The following is a 20,366-nucleotide window of genomic DNA, read 5'->3' as shown; positions in this document are numbered from 1 at the left end:
ATCCTTTGTCCATTTCTGAATTGGTTTGTTGTTGCTGAGTTTCAGAAGTTACGTATATATTCTGGGTATTAAATGCCTATCAGATATATGATTTGCAGATACTTTCTCCCATTCTGTGGTTGCCCTTTTAGTCTGGATCGTGTCTTTCGACGTGCAAAATGTTTTAATTTTCATAAAGTCCAGTTTGTCTATTTATTCTTTTGTTGCCTGTGCCTTTAGTGTCATATCCAGTAAATCATTGTCAAATCCAATGTCATGAAGCTTTGTCCTATGTTTTCTTCTAAGAGTGTTACTGTTTTTAGTCTGATATTTAGGTTCTTGATCCACTTGGGGTTAATTTTTATGTACGTTGTTAGGTAAGGGTCCAGTTTTTGCATGTGGATTTCCAGTTTCCCAGTACCATTTGTTGAAAACTGTCCTTTCCCCCATTGAACGGTGCCCTTGTCAAAAACTAGGTGACCATATATGTGAGGATTTATTTCCAGGATCCTTATTCTATTCCCCTGGTCTTTGCGTCTATTTTTTCTTGTCTCCCCAAAACTCCCAGACATCTGTCCCAACTCTGCCTTTAAAAATGAAATATCTACTTTGTCTCCATGACAGCACTCAAAGCAGGTGAAAAGAGCTGCTATATAACCTACAAAATTTGTCTTTCCTGCATAAAGGAATCTCTAGTTTCTAAAACTATTTTTACGACAGTTTCCCCATCCTGTACCATCTCTGACATAAAGAAGAAGATAACTGTCAGCCTGCAGTGAAGCCACCCCTGAAATGTCCCTCCTTGCTCTGAGCTGCCAGCATAGCATTAATTCAGTAACGAGAATTTTTGTCTGTGTCTTACAGGCAGCTTTGCTGCCGTGCTGACTCCCATTAAGGTTGTGGGCAACTCCTAGGTATTTTTTAATTCTCTCCTATAAAAGAAAAAAGGAAAGTTGTTCCCCATGCCATGTGTTTTAATTCTGAAAAATATTTCCAAAAAGTGTAGACAATATTATACCAAATGCCTGGGAACCTACCACCACTTTGTCACACTTCCTTCAGGTATTTCATTGGTTTTTGGTTTTTTTTTGTCACACTTCCTTCAAGTATTTCATTGGTTTGTTTTTTTTTTTAACTTCTCAGGAAATAATTATAACCTCACAGGCAGTTGAAAAATAATATAGAGAAGTCTCAGGTACTGTTCACCCAGCTTTCCCCAATGGTAACATCTGCATAACTATAATGTATAACAACATCAAAAAGGAGAAATTGATGTTGGCACAATCTGTGGATCTTATTCAGATTTCATCAGTTTTTATACATTCACTCATTTGTGTGTGTGCATGTGTGTGATCTATAGTTTTATGCAATTTGATCACTTGAATAGACTCCTATAACCACTACTACAATCTACATTAATTACCACATTATGTTGTACACCTGAAAATAATATAAGGTTATGTGTTAATTATATCTCAATTTTCAAAAGGTTTTTAAAGATTAATCACCGCAGAGACTCCCTCAGGCTACCCCTCCCCCACCATCCATAACCACTAACAACTCAGTCTGCAGCTCTGTAATTTTGTCTTTTAGAGAACGTTTTCTGAATGGAATCATAGAATAGATAACTTTTTTTTTCCATTTGTAGTTTATAGTCAGAGTTAATTTCTAGTCGCAGGAATTGTTCCGTTTTTTTTTTCTCTGCAGGCAGTACCCGTTTTACACATGTGTCTCCCATTCAAACGGCCGTGTGTGGAAAGCCCTCTTCAGCCAGGTGGGGAAAGTGGGAGGAGGGAACTGCTCAATTTCACCGAGAAAACAGAATGAATTTTCTCAGAGAAAATACATTTGGTAGTAAGTTTCCATAGGGGCAGCACTAGTATGCTGGTGTTTCCCTGTAGCTACATTATGGATTCAGTAGAAAGTACTATTCATAACATTGCTCCTGTGAGAAAACTTATTCCAAAGTCTGAACTGGAAAACAACCCGTTTCTTGGTGTTTGTAAACATTGTGTTGGAATTCTGTGCCCAGACTTTGCTTTGCCAAACATCGTGTGGGCTTGGAGTAATTTTTATCTAACTGAGATTGGAGAAACAAAAATATTTAAATTTCTTATAATTGTGGTAAAAAAAAAAAAAGTATATGAACTTTGAGTTTGGCCTTTTAACCCAAAATAATTCCCTGGAGATCCATCCAAGTTGTTACAGGTATCAATAATGTGTTCCCTTTTATTTCTGTAGTATTTCACGGCATGGATGTACCACAGTTTGACCGTCTACCTGCGGCAGGGCATTTGGGTTGTTTCCAGTTTTTCGCGACTACAAATAAGGTCGTATTATGACATTCGTATTTCAGGGTGTGGTGGCACATAAGTTTTCATTTCTCTGTGATGAGTGCCTAAAAGTGAGGTTACTGAGTTGTAAGGTAAGTATATATCTTACCTCATGCAGCCACAGAACTGAGGTTGCCAGAAGTCAGCCTCAGAATCCTGTGGGTTGTCAACTTGTAAAATCCATTCAGCGCACCAATTATCCGATCCCTTATGTGACACGCAGGGCACTGATGAGGCATGGGCGAGGGAATGAGTGGGACCCACAAATTGCAGTGGGGACATTTGGGAAGATTCCACGAGCCTCCTTTGTTCCTACCCAGTGAGGTTGTTCCTGCCCTACTCAAAGACCTGAAAATCACGATGTAATCACCTGAGGGGGAAGCCCTCTCTGTGTGTCCCACTCCCCCCAGCCCTTCAGATTTGCGGGGAAAGTCAGACCCACTGGGGACCAGACACATGATCAAACCACAGAAGGAAAGGCCACATGATGGGGAATGTCCAGCACCCAGCTCGCCTGGACCGTGGCACGAGGAGAGCCCAGCCACCTGGAGCAGGTAGGAAGGCCCTGGGAGACGCTGCTTTGTCAAAAAAAAAATCAGTGCTGAAGAAGAGCTAACGTGTTTAGACATAAGGGTGGGAGATCTGTGCAACCTGAGCTAAGTTTGGGGATCAATTAGTGAGAAAAATAGAGAAAACTAAGTAAAAGGGGAAAGAAAAGACCATTATTATTTCAGGGGAAACAAAAGTTGAGCAGAAGAGGGAAACAGGTGCATCTGGCCTCAAGCCCCCGCCTCCAGCTTGCACGGTTTTTGAAGAAACTCCTGATGGTCATGGCTCGCACTGTAAATTATCGTGTATTGTGTGTGAACTTGGGTGGGGAAGTGTGTCCACCAAGGGAGGGTCCAGGGCCTCCTGGAGTAACAGCCCACCTCTCAGCAGTCTGCAGCAGGGCTCTGTGACCAGACAATAACCATCCATATAATCATACACATAAAGGGTGTTAAGAGGGCTTGGAATCAAAGGGTTTGCCCACACCAGTAGATCAGGGAAGGTTCCGCAGCACCTCACCATTGACATTCTGAGTTAACTGGAAGGAAAGCAAAGAATCTGGCTGCTGGCTGCCCCCTGGTGGTCAGGATGCATCATGACAGCCTTTCTAACAACTGCTTAGAAGGTATGTGGAGATTTTTGGTTATTTATGAGAACCGAACATTTAACTTCCTAAAACGTCAATGAAGTAGAGCTGAGGGGCAACAATAATCAAGAGATTAAGTGATGCAATTAGTGGGAATAATGAGGAAGGGGAAGAAAGCAAGCATTGTTTAAAGACCAACAAAAAGACTTCAACCATAAACTTACAAAAGCAATGTTTAAATTGGGCATTGGTTTCAAGTCGCAGAACTATTGAGAAACTGAGAATTATGATGAGGCATAGAACATGATCCTTACTGAAATGGGGCTGTTCTCCGTGCACTGATTTGTTACCCGCTTCCCCCACTGCCCCTCCAAACCTGCATCATTGTCCAGCCCTGTAACAACGGGTGAAATGCCTTAAATCTCTTGGCCACATTTTCTCTACAAGGTCATTGCAATTACTAGGAAAATTTAATTTGAAACACATCTTACAAAGCAACAGGGATGAGCTTTGATTCTAAGTTGTTTGTATTCTTCTTGTGGTGTTTAATACAGATTCTTTTCCACGTCTGTGTCTATGTATGTGTGTGTGAGTGCTTCACTGTATGATCTGAGCCCGTGAGTTGAAAACACTCTTCTTTGTACCTAAGTATGTTTACTCTCAGGTGCTTTATGCTGAAGTTTTTTGAAAATTACATTCTTCTACGTTGACTATATGACCTTGAGCTATGGCATACTGAATTAAAACACCAGTATTTGGCCTACTAAAAATGTTAAAATTTGTTATTGGATATCTGCAAGAGTGTAAAGCAGAATAGCTTGCCATTTGAGAATTTTTTGAAAGGAAGCTAATAATTCCAAAGAAACCATAGCAATCCTGCAAAAAATTAATCTGTAAACCAAAAAGTAAAAGGACAAAAGAAACATTATCAAGACATTCATCCATCCAAAGTAATATCTGCCACAGTGTTAGTTCTAATTGTTCTCTGGGTTCCCAAATTTAAAATATTTTGATAAATGCTATGACAGACACAGATTCATCCATTTAATTTACTTGAGTAACAGCACTCAACTTAATACATTTTCTTTTTAAAATTCATTTCACATTGATCATATGCCATGTACCAAAACCTATATAACATATAAGATCTATGTTATTCTCTGAAGATTTCCCTAATTTGCATTTTAATATTTTAGAAGATCTAGCTAGAACCAGAGTTAATCAATTCTTTCTTTGCAAACTTCCCTATTTCACCAGCTGAAATATTTCCTGTTTTTATCGTGAAACATTAGCTTGGGAAGGGGGGCTGTATTCTGTGGCATGGTTATCACTGTTTCATCTTGGAATTTGCTGTATTTCTCCACGGGGTGAAGTGGTTTATTGACTGTCAATTTGTAAAGTGCACTCTGGGATTATCTAAATGCAAGATAGTAGGAGTGGAAACATATTTCATTGCCTTTTCTGTCAAATGGAACTAACATGCACAATAAATCATATTCTAGCAAGAGGGGATGAAATTCCAGCGAGTGACCTAGAGTCTCCATCCCATGGTTGTCCACATGGAGTCCTGGCTGGATAACTTGTGTTCTCCAGGGTCTAATGGCTTCTTCTACTATCCCTTTAGTTTAATCGTTGTTTTTATACATATGTGTTTGTGTGTATAGATGTATACATTCTGTATGCATAGGTAAATATTTGGCTTAAAACCTACTCCTCTGAGTTAGGGAAGGAGAGAGACAGAGAGAGAATTTCCCTCCCAGCCAGTCCCCATCCCCCAGTATCTTCCCCATGCCTCCTTCACCCTCAGCTAACCACTATTATTTGTTTCTCATGAGTCCATCCAGATTTTCTTTATGTGCATACAAACAAATGTGAATATGAATCTTTGTTTTTTTCTTTTATACATAAAAGGTAGCCTGCCAATACACTGTTCTGCACTTTGTGTTTTTCTCATTTCCCAGAGAGCATCCTTATGCTATTTATTGCTGTATAGTATTCCATTATTCTAACGTGTGGATAAGCCATCAATGATATAATCGGCCCCCTTTTGAAAGAAATACAGTTTCTTTCCAACCTTTTATTATTATGACAATAAATAACTCTGTATATTGACATTTTGCCTGTGTGCAAACATACTTTAGGACAATTTTTTAGAAGTAGAACCATGAGAACAACCGATCTACACATTTGTAACTTGGACCAGTATTGCCAAGTTGCCCTCTGGAGGGGCTGTACCAGTGTACTCTCACCCATAATGTGCTGGTTCTACTTGAAGTGTTTTCAGTGGATTTGTGAAGAGAGAACACATTTTTATCATTTCTTGTCTCCTATCTATAAATACTCATTCCTTGAACAAATAATTACCTAGTGCCAAATGTGCCCTAAGCCCTCTTCTTAGGCCCTGGAGACACAGCCGTGAACAAAACAGACACACCCCTCTCATGACATTTCACTGTGAGGCAGAAATAGATGGCTAAGGGTAGACATGATATATAACTTTCCCAATCATTTAAAGCCTGAGTCACCAATGCAGATGCCACGCAAGGAACTCAAATATGCGAAGAAAGTCAGGGGTGAGAGGGCGGAGGGAGGAGAGGGCACTGGGTAGTCCTGGCAACCACAAGACCTGTGTAAAGGCTGCAGCTCCTGGTCTGCTCTTCACTGTTGGGTCACGTGGAAGGACAAGGTCCACGCTGATAGATTTTTTAAAAAAAGACATTGTAAGTGTCTGCACTGTACGAGCAAAAACAAAACAGCCACAAAACATGTTTGCCACCAGCATGGGCCTGGGACCTGTATGTCGTCCCAGGGCTGCCAGTTTGCAGTCTCCAGTTTAGAGCTGTTTTCTTGAGTTGATTTCGAGTGAGATCTTGCTGAGAACAGCCATTCCCATGTCTGGAGAATGCTTTGCTGCACCTGGAACTTTTAAACCAGCCGACAAGGAAGCTACAGAGACAGCGCTTATTTAAATAATCAATTTGGTAGTAAAGGAGTTTAAATCTGAACGCAGCCCCAGTCCTCAGAGATGAGGAAGAACAGGTGTGGTCCAGTCTTCCCCTCTCGGAAGTCCTGCATTTCATCAGCTGCCTTTGGAGAGGTGCAGGTGAGCAACCTTGCTTCCTGGTTTCTGGCGCCAGTTACACACAGCACTAGGAGGGTATCTAATAATCTTCCAGAACCCCACTGGTGAGGAAAATGTGTTTGTATAAATCAAGGGAAAATAGAAATTGTAAAGCTGAATTAAGTTATGAAGGAAAAAACACGAGTTTCAATGTTGGAGAGGGAAATGTTGTTCTTGGCACTTCAAGCTTTTCTGAGTGCAGGACCTCCTTGAGGAGCCCCATGCAGCACATGAGATGGTCTCATGTGAGCGTGCAGCCCAGTCTGCCAGATCAGGATGTGTTAAATCAGTTTGCAGACTGATCCCCGGGACGTTTCTGCCGCCTCTCCCTTTTCACTCTGTGATTTCACTTTCCTGATTAGTAAGTCCAAAGGCCAAGGAATACTAAACTGAGAGGAGGAGCCTCCCTGATGATCCAGCCATATAACAAGTACCTCAGAGCCTAGTGTAGGGAACAGCATTCTTGGCAGAGGAAACAGTATATGCAAAGGAGAGGCCTGATAGATATGATACAACCTTGGGGCTGTGTCCTACTCTCTTGCCATTTTTCTCCTCCTCATACCTCCCTTGGAGCAGTTCAGTGATATGCAGTCTGGAGTTGTGAGTTTTGCTTCCTGAAGACATGGAGGATGAGTGACTACAGAGCTAGTAGATGGTGGGTCTCAGCCCTCAATACCCAGAACACAGAAAAAGTGCCCATCTTGGCCCGGGGTCATGTGGTATGCACCCCAGGTCAACACGTCTCCTCTCAAGACTGAGGAGGTCTTGTTAATTACTACATTGGTCCCAGAATACTTTTCAAGGTTTCTGTCATTGCCATCCCTTCCTCAGATAAACCAGGGGCAGTCATTCTCGGAGCCATCCTACTTATCTTGATATGCAACAGTGGCGGGAGCTCAGAGTCAAGATCTGGACACTCTCCCAGCCCATAACTTGCTCTGGAATCTCAAGCAGATGCTTCCTGGACAGCAAGGAGCCCCAGACATGAAGGCTTCTGCTACCATCTCAGCTCTGCACTTCAGCTGTGTGACAGAGCCAGCCTCTCAACCTCTCTGAGCCTGTTTCCTCATCTGTAAAATAGCATCATGAACTTCTGTCTCATAGAGAGATTGTGAGAACTGGTGAAGGGGTTTCACGACAGTGCCTGACACACCTCCAGCTGCCTTAGACTCTTCCCCAAGCACAGGGGCTGGGGTCTGGGGCAATTTCTGCTCCTCAGGAAATGCCAGCACCCCCCTCCACAGCCAGGTGGACCACAGAAGACCCCCTTCTGCCATCTGTGGACCAAGAGAACAAAGGGAAACCCAGATTCTGTGTGCTATGGGGTTTTCTTCACTCCATACAGTCCAAACCAGGAAACTGCAAAGAGACCAATGGCTGGAAGACCAGGTTACATTTGAAATAATCGGAGTCCTTGAAGTTCTGCACTGGAGCATGACCGGGTCCAGTCTCCGGGTCCACACCAGCCCTCTCCTCTCCTGACACACTGGGCCCCACGCCCACACTCATGGACTCTCCTCTCCCTGTGAATTCCAGCTGCATCCTTACGCTTCCCTCCCCTCTCTTCCCCCCCTCCCTGCAGACAGCCACCCTTTGGCCATTCCTCCCTCACCAATGATGAGGTCTGTCCCCATGGAAGAGATTAGTGAAAAAAGGCATGCTGATCTTAGAGGTGGATTCAGAGCTGTTTGGGTAGGAAATTCCAGGGTCCTGGGTGCCCCGAGTGTGTTCTAAAACAGGGCTGGTGGGGTGCATAGACCTCAGGTAGCCACATGCCTCATTGTCTTGCAAATTCCTCACCTCATGCAGGACGGGAAGGTGCACACGGGCTCGAATCAGGCCTTCTAAAGCACCAGACCCAGGGCAAGGTCTCCTCTCACTCAGTTCCAGGGGCAGGACAGGGACACGTTTGGACATCGATCTACAAGCAGCCTAACCACTGACTGGCCAGTGAGCTAGGAGGTGGAGCTCTACGCAGAGAGGATGAGTTAGCAGATTGAACTGGCCATGCTCTCTACCACCTTGCCGTTCTCCCGTCAAGACGTGGAGTCTCGTTCTCCTCCCCAAAACCTAGATGGGACTTTGTGGTTGCCATGGTGAACAGAAGGCAGTAGAAGTGGCGCTGAGTAACTTCTGAGACTAGCTCATAACATGTGATCGGGCTCCTGCCTGGGGCTCATTCTCTGGGAGATCACTCACTGTGGCAACCCAGCCACCATGATGTGAGGAAGCCCAGGCCACTGGAGAGACCATCGTTTTAAAATACGGGTTTTACCAATGTTCATAGCAGTATTATTTACAATTGCCAAGGTATGGAAGCAACCTAAGTGTCCAGCAACAGATGAAATGGATAAAGGAGACGTAGTAAGTATATATACAATGGAACACTACCCAGCCATAAAAAAGAATGAAATTTTGCCATTTGCAGCAACATGGATGGACTTGGAAGGTAAGTGAGATAAGTCAGAGAAAAACAAATCCTGTATGATATCACTTGTATGTGGAATCTAAAAAATACAACCAACTAGTGAATAAAACAAAAAATGAAGCAGACTCATAGATACAGAGAACAAACTAGTAGTTGCGAGGGGTGAAGGGGAAAGAGGGAGGGGCAGTACAGGGGGAGGGGAGAAAAAAGGATTACTAAGAGATTATATAAAATCATGTATGTGAAACTTTTGAAAATGCTGAAGCACTATAGAATTTAAAGACTCTTCCGTTCAATTAAAAAAAAAGAAGATTAAAATGGGTCTTATTTTATTCAGGTATGAGGAGGCCAGCAGATCAAAGATGACTGCCATGGAAAAGATAGTTTGTTATACTCAGAGTTTCCAAGAGAAGAGTGTGCACCAGGCCATGGGGAGGAGGAGGGTTGGGGGAGCACACGGGAAGCACCAGCGTTGGTCAGAAGGCAGAGGGAGAAAGGGAAACTGTAACCAGAGACTTTACTGTGGTTTCCATGGAAACAGATGTGGCAGGGTTAGTAGGTTTCGGATTGGCTAGTTAGAATAATTTCAGTGGGCTCTGGGGTACAGGGACTATCTCCCATTGTCTGGTACCTGGCCCTACGGTGATTAGGAAGATAGCCACCTGGAGTGTAACAGCCCGGTTTCTGGAGGTGGCTGGGGGGATGGGCTCTGGACTGATTGGTTTGCACATGAAAGACACGTTTCCTCTAGGAATGAGGTAGCCCTGCGATGGGTAGTTGCTCCAGAGTCAGCAAGGCCCCAAGGTGTCAAAACATCAGAGCACAGTAAATAAAAGACATGGCTAATAAAGGCATCTGTAGGTTTTCCAGCTAACAGCCCACAGGTCTCAGCCTACAGCTGTCATCAGTTGCAACGTGAGGAAAGCGCAATTCAGAAGATTCAGGCCCCCTCCTTCAAACAGCCCAGCTGACACCATGTAAGGCAGAGTCAAGCGACACCTGTCAAGTCCTGCCCAAATTGTAAGTCACGTACGAAATGTTTTTTTTTTAAATCATTAAGATTTAGAGTAATTTTTTATACAACTGTAGTAACTTGAACAATAGTAATGAATGAAGCCAAACAGATTCTGGCTCTCCAGAATTTAAACTGGGACTTAATGAAAATCAGTGAGTTGCTAGCAAGAGACAAGTGGTCAGACCCTAAGAGAAGCAGCAATGGAAGATCCAGCTGAGGCATGTTCACAACAGATGACTTACTCTGGAATAACAGGAGTGCCGGGCTGGTGTGGCCCTGGTCCTGAATGATGATCTAGTTTCCCGAGGTCAGCAGCGGGACCTCGTCCTCCCTGAGGCCTTCGGGTGGTGAGTTTCTCCCGGGTCTGTACTGGGTTCCTTGGGTGGGGCAGAGACCCTGCTCTGAGACCCTTGTGCTGAGACTAAGAGTCTCCATTCCTTGCAGCCAAGGGAGCCTCTCACCCCTGGGGGCATGTGGTGCCAGCCGGAGCTGGGCATACAGTAAGCAAGCAGGACGGGGAACCCACCCACCTTCATTTCTCCTGCCATGAGCCATCAAGGTCCTTGTAGGGACAGAAAATGTTAAAGAGCTTCGTGACGCTCAAGGTCTGGCCAAATCCAGGTGGGTAGCATTTTCATTTCTCCAAAATATTTTACTGTTAATATTTTTTAAGATTTTTTAATTGAAGTATAGTTATTAACAATGTCTTATTAGTTGCAGGTGTACAGCATAGGGGTTCAGTATATACATATGTTCTTTCTCAGGTTCTTTTCCATTATAGGTTATTACAAGGTATTGAATACAGTTCCCCGTGCTCTACACTAGGACCTTGTTTATCTATTTTATATATAGTCATGTGTATCTGTTCATCCCAGATGCCTAATTTATCCCTCCCTCCTGACTTTTAGTACTTTAAAAATAATTTTAATCGTCAAAAAATGCCCAGAAATTTCACTTCTTTATCTCCAAGCTCAGACCAGGACAGGTGCCCCCTTCTGGTTTGCACTCATTCCAGAACCTTCTGGCAACAGACCATCATCTGCATGTTCCTGCCTGCAAAGGCAAGGCCCAGAGAGAGGGAGCCCTTGCCTGTGGCTTCTTTCAGTAGAGACAGGGCCTCCTCAGCCGGGTCCCTCTCCTCCCCTCCCCGCACCTCCCTCTCCACCCGCCCCAGCCCAGCACTCAGGTGTGGAGCGCAGGAGGCGCCTGCCACGGCCCTGAGTGGCTTTAGCGGTGTGGGGGGGGGGACATCGGTGTGGAAGGGCAAAGGGAGGCAGGTGTATCTGACTGACTTGAGTGAGTGTGTATTTGTGTCTGTGTGTGTGGAGGTGGCTGGGATGGGGAGAGGGGAGGAAGCGGAAAGGAGGGAGCGTGGAGTCAGGAGATGGGCGGATTTATTGAGATCTTATTTACTTTTCCTCCCTATATTCACCACTCCTCCAGTTCCAAAGGGGGCAGCCCAGCCCTCTCTCCACCCAGGCCTCTGGGGAAAGTTTTGTGAAAAATAGAAAGTGCCTGCAGATGCTCCTGTGCTCTCACTGGCATCCATGCGCTTGAGGGAGGGTTCAAGACCAGGAGGGCAGGAGGCCGGGTTGGAGGGCACAGGGTAGGGGCGGGGTAGTACTTGGCAGGGTTGGGCCTTTAGTTATGAAAACTTTTGTATTTGGACTAGGTGTATGTTTTTAAAGTACCGCCTAAAACTGATATAAATTGCTGAATTTTTTTTTTTTAAAGGAGGGCAGGAGGGTAAGGGAGGACAGTGCCAAGGTGGGAGAAACCAGCCCAGGCAGAGACAGCCTGGTCACGTGTGCACCCTATGTCCTGACATGTTATCTGAGCCTGTGTACGAATGAGCTGGCTCCTGTGTGTGCCAAGACGTGTGTCTGTGACCAGACCTGCCCATGAAATATGTCACGCCACAGACTGGGGGCGTGTCTGTTCTGTCCACCTCGGCTGACTCTGCCTTGGCAACCGCAGGTCAGGGAGTAAAAGGGGCACCTGTGACTGGGCCGAAGCCGAGGGCTGCAGAACCTGGGTGAGAGAGCCCAGAGGCCAGCAGCCAGGCAAGAGCAGCCTCCACCAGCCTGGCCAGGTGACACCTAGTGCCCGACAGAGGGGAGACATCGAAGGGACCATCCACATGGGGGCTAGAAGGGTAGGGGCTCACCTCAGGGGGTTCATTGCCTCCAGAGTCACCAAATCAACTTGGGACTCTGACTCTCTGCCCCTCCAAGAGTCAAAGCCACTCTTGCCAGTGAGCTAAGGGCACACGGGGCGACCCTGCCCACTCTGCCCCCATAGCTCTTCCTTTGTAACAAGGTTGCAGGCTGAGGCCATGTCCTCCCCTCACTCAGGGCTCCAGGAAGGACCTGAATGCAGGGCTCTGTCACTTCAATCCACCCAACTTCTCTGGGTAGGGCAGGTCTGGAATTTTGGAGGTAGAGAGGAAGTGGCTAGGGTATCCTCTTCCAGGAAGGCTTCTTGGATTTCTGGGTACACTGAGGATGCAACATCTCAGCCCCAAAGCCCCAGAGTCTCTCTCTGTCTTGCTCTCAAATTCCCCAAACACTCCATGACCATCAGCTTTACTCCAAGTGTCCTGTTCCATCTGTGCTCGGGTCCTCTGGCTAGCTGCCCTTTTCTCCTCACCAGTAGCCAGCATTCACTCTGCTATTTCATCTCCTACTCCAAGACTGGTGCCAAGTGGAACACATCACTCTAATTCTCCTGTTCTCCACTCCTCCAGACAAAGCACACAAGCCCTCACATTCCTGAGGGATTTTCTGTTAATACCCTGGGGAAACTGAACAGACATGCATATCACAACAGCCAGGTGACGTGTGGGACACAACTCAGCCCGCTCTGGTTAGAGTACCCCAGGAAGTTGGCAGGGAGAGAGGCCAGCTTCCGTACCCACTGGGCATGTGGAAAGGACCTCACAACATGGGGGCCACCAGAGGGCGGGCTACAACTACTGGACCACTGGCCCATCAGGGGGCTTTATTCTTGGGAGTGAAGTGTCTCTAGGTGGGAAGGATACTATGCACAGGTCCCACCTAGGGACAGATGGAAAGCATCCCTGGGAACAAGGGTAGAGGGGGAAGATGGCTGGGAAGCCCAGGTGTGAGTGGACACAGGCTTTTGGTTGGAAGGACCCATGTGTGATGGGGGAGAGAGAGTGTTGGAAAGTAAGAATTAGGATGCCAGGGGAGCATGGGTGTTAAGGGCGAAAAATTGAGCTGTTGGGGAGCCATTAAGGATGCTGTCTTGGGGCAACCTGAGTGGGGAAGACAAGACAGGGTGTCCTGGGGCATAAGGAAGCCCTAGGGCGTCCCTGGTAATACCTTGATCCTCCAGGTCATAGGAGGGGCAGCTAGAGTTCACACCCTCCCGCTAGGGACCTGTCTCCTCCACTCAGGGGAGCCGCTTCCAGACCAGTCTAACCCAGGCATGTACCGTGGTTTAGTTACAGGAGCCAGTGCAGTCCCCTTCCCATTGTGGCTTAAGCTGGTTTGAGTTGTTTGTCATTTCAACCTTCAGATCTGAACTAGTTTCTTAAATGATGCTTGTTCCTTGCTCAAGAAGTATCAATGGCTCCAGATTACCTACAGGGTAAAGTCCAAACTCAACCTAGCCTTCAAGACCTCATGCTCTTCCTCCATCATTATGTCCTCCTGGCCCTTACATGCAGCCTTTTCTGTGGACACTACTGATGGAAAAGTCCTCTCACCCAGAATCTGAGGGCTCCGAAAACGACTTTGTTAGCATCATCTCCTCTGGAGGGCCTCCCTGGACTGCCAGGAGAGTGAATCACTTCTACCCTGTGCCACCCTCTGGTATTCCCCTGCCTCCTCCAATACACACCTGGAGAATAAATAAAAGGACCTCTGTGGGCCTGGTTTGTCCTGCCTAACCTGGAGCAGGCCTTGGAAGCTGATTTCAAATTCTGGTTCACAGTAGGAGAGAAGGAAGGCCGCCTGGGAGACCCTCCTCCAAGTCCCAGGGTGACCCCAAGAGAGAGACTGGGGGCCAGCTCAAGTTTGTATCCACTTGACTGATCACCAGGAATCTTTGCCCAGATCCTGCTTCCACCACTCCATTCCCAACAGAATGGCCGTGTGCTGAACCAGCCTCACATGCAGTTAAAATCAGAGAGGCAAAGAGAAGCAGGTACTGAGACAGAAACTTAAGTGACAGACCCACAGAACGTGAGACTGAGATGCCCACAGAGAAGACAAAAAAGGAGGCCAAGAACAGAGCCTGGAGGGCAGAGTTTCAAAGACAGAGAGCAGGGCAGGGGCGGGCTGGGAAGGGCATTGCCAACCTCTCCCTTCTGGATTAATGCCCTCTTCCCAGCTCCCCTTTCTTCAGATCACCACCTCACTTTGATCTCAACATCCAGTATTCCTTTGTCAAGGGCAACCTCTCCCTCACCCTTAGAGCAGTCTCACCCCTACCCCACCCCCCACCTTGCGGTCCAGGTGTGCCCTCCCACACTGGAGCACCCCCAGGGCTCTCCCAGAGACTCCAGGCCATCCTCCTACTTGCTCCTGTCCTTGCTCCTCGAGCCCTGGTCTCACGTCCCCCAGCCTTGGCATGCCCATTTCTGCCCCCCTCACTCTGGTCCTTCCTACATTTTCCATTTATTTTGAGAAAAATCTCATCCACTAATTTTCTATTTAAAGAGCTCTATTTAAATAGGTATTATGTTAATTTAAAGAAAAATGTTAAATAGTGCAAGGACACTGCATGGTAGACATTTGGGGAATGTGATTGACCTGGGATTTTGGTGCTCGGTCCCTTTTACTGTTCCTGTTTCCTGCATCTCTCTCTGAGGCTTGATGTGCGTTGGCCTCCAATGGGTGGTACCTGTCCTCAGGTCACTGGGGCTGCTCTGCTCCCATTCCCAGAGAGCCCAAAGTGCTGGGGGCTTAAGGTCACCAAGGACAGCCCTTAACTAGAACTGACTGTGAGAGCATGATAGCTCAGCTCCCAAACCCTCGTTCTGAATAACTCTGACATCTTGTGTCTAGAATAGAACCTAGCTACACAGAGTGGGCACTCAGTAAATGTTTGTTGAATGAACAAATGTCAAATTTATTGATCTCATCCTTTGTAATTTCTGGAGTTTTTGTTATTAGGTCTTTACCATCCAAGATCAAAAAAGAGTTACCCATGATTTGTTCTGGTATATGTACATGTTTACATGTGAACTTTTTATTTTCAATTATTTGATCCATCTTGATATGTTGTAAGGACTGAGGCAAATAGGTATTTTCTCCTCATGGCTAATCCATTTTCCCAACAGCAATTCTTGAATCTTCCCTTCATCTGTAAAACCAAGATACTATTTTATCTGAGACTCATTCAGTGAAATATTATGTAATCATTTATAATGGTAGTTATAATGATTATGTCACTGCATAGAAAAATGCTCACCTTATAATTTTAACCATGGCCTTTTATAGCTACATGAAAATTACGTCAACAAATAGGCAAGGACAGGGAAAATAAGCTGACTTAAGGAGGCTGATAGGGCTGTGGGTGAATTTTCCCTTTGATTTCTATTAATATTTATGAAATAAATAGTAAATTGAAACTTTAAATGAACAGAATATGGAGGAGAAGAAGGAGTTGAAAGATAGCAAGTTGTTTTCGTGCTTGAACTTTGGATTCTAGCACGAACCCAAGACTTGGGTGAAGACAGGTTTTTGTTTTTGTTTTTGAGGTGATGTCAGGAAGCCGAAGAAGGTGAAGGATGCAAGTAAGGGAAAATCGTTACTGGAGTGTCCTGGGGAAATCTTTACTACAGGAAAGGCCAGACAGGAGATATTCTGTGTATGAAAACACTCCCTTCGGCCCTAAGCTCTGAGCTCCTTCCCAGCCTCAGCTAAGTGAGCGAAACCTCTGGAAGTCTCCCACCCAAAAGGAATCCAGACCTCAGGTGAGTCCACATGCTCCCATCACCTTGCCCTGGCTAATGGGAGGCCCCGTCAACCTGGCAGCAGGGATGCTGATCTCTGTCGTTATATATTAAGAACTGTAAGAGAACCCTATCACCCTGCACAGCTGTCTCTGGAAGATTCCCTCTTTGACCCCTTGGAATTCAGTAATTTTTAAAAATTAAATTCAGAGAACATTTTAATTCGCTAGGTCCTGGCCAGCCATATCTTCACAACAAATGCGAAGAGCATTAGAAGTGGGGGGTAAGGCCTAATCAGCTCCGCACTTGGGTGGGTTTGGCCGGGCATGCGCTGGAGCCTGGGCTACTTACACCAGGGCTTGCCTTGCTAACCAAAAGGGCACTTCACTTAAGCTTTCACGGTTCAGCAGCCTCAGACAATTCACTGGGGTCCCAAAGGTGCCAACAGAAGGGCAGATACTGACACGCTAGGACGCGCCAAGGCAATTGGCACCAGAACCCACGCACAATGCCAGGATGTCACTTGAGGTCCTAGATTTGGGGGCAAAACCCCCACAGCTTGCTTAACTACTTTCTAGAGCAGCTCCCCTTAAGTGCTTTCCCACCTGCCTCGGCCACAGGAGCCCCGTCCCAGGACTCTCACACCAGGACTCTCACTGGGCTCCACCTGGTGCAGAGACCAGTGAGGTTTGCGAGCTGCCCTTCGCCAGGGGCGCTTCCGGACGTGTTCTTCAAAACTTTGGAGAGGCTCACTGCTTCACCAGGTGAGCATGCGACCTGGCCGCAACCAGCTCCGGGCTCCAGGGCTTGTGGAGTGAGAAAGGGCCTATTAGCCTCGCTCCCTTTAAGCCACTACGGGGTTGGACGTGCCTACAAGGCCTGAAGTGCGCGCGCAACCCTGCGTGGGGCGGGAGGGCTGTTAAGAGTCACAGCCCGCCCACTCAGCCCTATCCACCTACGTCACGCCCCTTAGGTCCTCCCAAATCCCTCTGATTGGTGGAGGGCGTGCGAGCGTGCTCCCGCCCCTCCCCCGGATCCGTCCTCCTGCGGTACTGCCCCGCCCCCTGCATTACCGGGCTGCCAGTGCGGCTTCCAAGTTGGAACGCGAAGGCGCGGGCGCGAACGGGCCCAGACCGTCCAAGGGTGAGGGGACACTTTTCTGTCTTGGTCGCGCTGTGGCCTTCGCCCTAGGCCTGACAGTGGCTGGCAACTCTTTAGAAGCACAGTCTCTGTCCATCTCGGCTCCCCACAGACCCTTTCCTCTCCTCAGCCTTCGACCCACTACCCCGGCCCCCTTCCTACAGAGCATCCGGAAATGCCCATTGCCAAGGCCCAGCTCGACGCCCACATCCTCGAGGTGCCAAGAGGTTGGTCCTCGAGGAACCGCCGCCCGGCACGCGGGCTCTCGGGCCCAGTGATGCGAGTTCTGCAGGCAAGCCTGGAGCCTCCAGCCGCGTACGCAAGCCCCCCCCCCCCGACTCCTGTACCCCGGACCCCTAGGGATTCTCCACACTCTGGGACCCTTTCGCCGCCCCGCGCACCCTCCGGTCCCTCCCAATCTTCCTTGCACCCCCAGGTTCTCCCTTGCTCCAGCGCCCCTGATCCCTCCGTGGGCCGCCTCGGTGTAAGGGACCACCCTTAGCAGCTTCTACCTCTGCAAACTGCTGCCTTCGGCGCCCACGTCGCAGACCCCTCGCTTCCCACACTGGGACGCCCCTCACCCAGCATCTCCCCCAAGACACCCTCACAGCACCCTCCTCTCCATTTCTCACGTCTACTCCTTATTCCTCTTGTCTCCTGGTAAACCTCCCTCCCCCCGGAATACATCCCTTCCAGGGCCCTCATTCCTGCATACTTGCGGCGACTCCTCGGTCCCCGGGGCCCCACTCTGCACAGCCCTGTGAACCCTACCTGCACCCCTTCTGGTCCCTGCTTCTTCCCCCATCTGCCAGACTCCTCCCCACGGCCCTCGCATCCCAGGCCCCTGACCCCACTCATTTACCCAGACACCGATACATCCGTACACTCCGGCCCTCACATCTACCGCCAGAACCCCTCTGGAATCCCCTACACCCCAATCCCGTCACTCCACTCGTTTGCCCAAGACCCCCTCCCGCCCTCCACTCACCGCCTCGGTCTCACCCCGCACCCCTCTCCCCCCGGGGCTAGCGGGCAGCGCCGGCAGCAGCGGCGGCGGAGGCCGGTCCCCGGGCCGGGACACACCCACCTGCCCGCCCTCCTGCTTTCCCTCGTTCCCTCCCTCTCTCCCGCCCGCCTGCCCGCCCGCCCTCGCTCCTCGCTCCCTCCTTCCCCCTCGCCCGCTCCCGCTTCCCGCGGCGCCCGGCCTCCCGCTCCGCCTCCCCGTGCGCGGCTCTCCCGGGCGCGGCTCCGGGGTTCATGGTGACGAGGCGGAGGCCGCTCCAGCCCACAGGCGGCAGCGGCGGCAGGAGCGGGGGCGCGGGCCCCGGCGGCCTCTTCCTGAGCGCGGGGCCGGGCGGCGGGCGCGCCCAGGCGGCGGCGGCGAGCGCCCCCCCGGCCCGCGGCCCCGCGCGCCCCCCGCGCCGCGCCCCCGTGCGCCTGGCTGCCGGGGGGCCGGGCCGCCCGGCGGCTGCCGCGCCGCGCACCCATGGACGGCCCGGCCATCATCACCCAGGTGACCAACCCCAAGGAGGACGAAGTCCGGGCCCCAGGCGCTGGAGAGAAAGGTGAGGAGGGGCGCGAGCGGGGCGGGCCGGGGGCGTGGGCACACCCCGTGCCGCCGGACTTGGCTGTGGGGCGCCGGCGAGGGCTGGGGGAGGGGTACGTGGGTGCGGGGTGCGCCGCAGGGAGATGGCGAGCACGCGGGTGCCGGAGGGAGGGGGAGTGTGCCCGTGCCGCCCCGAGCGCGTGAGGGGGTGTGCGCCTCTCCCGGGAAGGTTGTGATGTGGGGGTGACCCTCCCGGCCCGGAGTTTGTGTTTGCATTCACACCGACGGAGAAGTTGTGAGTGCGCGCGCGTGCGTGTGTGTGCAAGAGACAGGTTGGAAAGGTGTGTATGCACCTATCAGAGAGCTTGTGAGTGCGGGTTTTCCTGGCAAGCTGTGAGTTTGCATGTGTACCTTATTAGAGGTTTCTCTGTTTCTGGCTAGGAGGTTCTGGAGTGTGTGTGCATGCCTTCATGAGCCTGAGCCTGCGGAGAGTTTGCATGTGTTCACTTCCGACAGAGTTTGTGTGTTCGTATGATTGTGTGCCTGCTGCACTCAACTGGCAGGTTGACTGTGCTGTGTCCATTGCCTGGGAGGGTGTGTGTGTGTGCACTCACACATAAGAAGGCTGGGGGGGGGGCCTGCCTGTGTCGAACGTGTGCACCAGGCAGTAAGGCTGTGTGCCTGGGTGTATTTAGTTGGTTGTACAAGTGGGGCGGGGGGAGCATTGCGAAGCCACCTCCCCCTCAGCTCTTTGCTGTCTCGGTGACGGTGACACCAACCTGTTGGGAGCATCTGCAAGGTCTGGTCCTCCCTGGGCTCTTTTACGGCCCAGCTCTAGCAGGTACTCGGGGAGCCCTTAGAATGCCAGGTGTGTCCCTTCCCTGAGAGCCAGCACTGTGCTACAACACCTGGTTTGATTTCAGCACATTTTGGCCCCATCACCCTCTTCTGTTTCCTTTTTGCTCTTTTCCTTTGTGTCCCTGCCCCTTTGAGACCTGTTGTCCCCCTCTGTCACGTGCCCTACTTACTGGCCCTGTTGTGAGCTGCCCTAAGGCTTGGACAGTTTTGAAGGGCCAAGGAATCTGGCTTGTTTTGTTCTGATGATTAAAGCTTCCTGCTGTGCGCAGCCCTGCAAACACCTGGACCGAGGTCAGGAACAGCCCACCAGCACGCCCCCTGCCCCCTCCAAGCCTGGCCTTTGACTTTGGCAAAGAGTCAGATTTTTTTCCATGTGTTACCACTCTTGTACCAGTGGGGTGAGGTGTACAGCCCTACTGAGGAGTGGGGAGGGGGTGGGAGGAACGCTTCATTGCCTCTCTCCAAGCAGGAACCCCTGGGTGAGCCCACCAGGAAAATGCAGGAAACTCCCAGAGGTACCCTCAGATTGGGGATTTGTCAACCCATTTGCACTTTCATAGACCATAAAAGTCTGTGTGTCTGCAGACTTGTTTTATTTTATGTAAAATTAGAATTCAGACTCCCCCAGGCATTTTTATGTGCCTTACAGATGGACTAAAAATTTCTGCACGAGGATGCTCCAGGTGTATCTCTGTGTCTTCCTGGGGTCCAAGTGGGCAGCTCCTCGGTGGTCTGGCCTTGTTGCCATTGGGGCCGTCAGTTCTTGGGGCCCTGGCCTGTGAGCTCTGGGCTGGGCATGTCCCCTCAGGGACCATTTTGTAGGAGGCATCAAGGAGATTTGATGCCTGTGCTCATCTCCCGCTGTGAGTTGAGTGCTTTGTATGATGC

At 49.2% G+C, this 20,366-nt stretch overlaps 1 protein-coding gene and 2 long non-coding RNA genes across 5 annotated transcripts in view; 2 read left to right on the top strand and 1 right to left on the bottom strand.

The window, feature by feature from the left end:
- The first annotated feature begins 1,380 nt into the window (after positions 1 to 1,380).
- Positions 1,381 to 16,691, top strand: LOC141573795 (uncharacterized). Of its 2 annotated transcripts, XR_012500093.1 has the most exons (7): positions 1,381 to 6,550; positions 7,400 to 9,017; positions 9,881 to 10,016; positions 10,267 to 10,358; positions 10,456 to 10,632; positions 15,740 to 15,955; positions 16,555 to 16,691. It is a non-coding gene; the product is annotated as an uncharacterized LOC141573795 (long non-coding RNA). The 2 variants fall into 2 exon arrangements; XR_012500092.1 differs by lacking the exons at positions 10,267 to 10,358; positions 10,456 to 10,632 and having other exon boundaries at positions 1,388 to 6,550.
- On the bottom strand, positions 10,639 to 18,158 carry LOC123614280 (uncharacterized). The gene is made up of 3 exons (XR_006721622.2): positions 18,063 to 18,158; positions 16,540 to 16,740; positions 10,639 to 15,342 (listed from the first exon to the last, which is right to left on the bottom strand). It is a non-coding gene; the product is annotated as an uncharacterized LOC123614280 (long non-coding RNA).
- Positions 17,094 to 20,366, top strand: part of CTDSPL (CTD small phosphatase like) — a 115,721-nt gene continuing 112,448 nt past the window's right edge. The window contains exon 1 of one of the 2 annotated variants that reach the window (XM_074345258.1): positions 17,094 to 18,639. In XM_074345258.1, the coding sequence (XP_074201359.1) occupies positions 18,561 to 18,639 (79 nt within the window). In that variant the 5' untranslated portion in view covers positions 17,094 to 18,560. The remainder of the gene's footprint in view (positions 18,640 to 20,366) is intronic. The other variant, XM_074345256.1, reaches the window with a different exon arrangement.

The sequence above is a fragment of the Camelus bactrianus genome, chromosome 17, assembly GCF_048773025.1.
Source record: "Camelus bactrianus isolate YW-2024 breed Bactrian camel chromosome 17, ASM4877302v1, whole genome shotgun sequence".
Taxonomy (NCBI): domain Eukaryota; kingdom Metazoa; phylum Chordata; class Mammalia; order Artiodactyla; family Camelidae; genus Camelus; species Camelus bactrianus.
The sequence above is the reverse complement of the archived record's forward strand: the minus strand, read 5'-3'. Positions and strand labels throughout refer to the sequence as shown.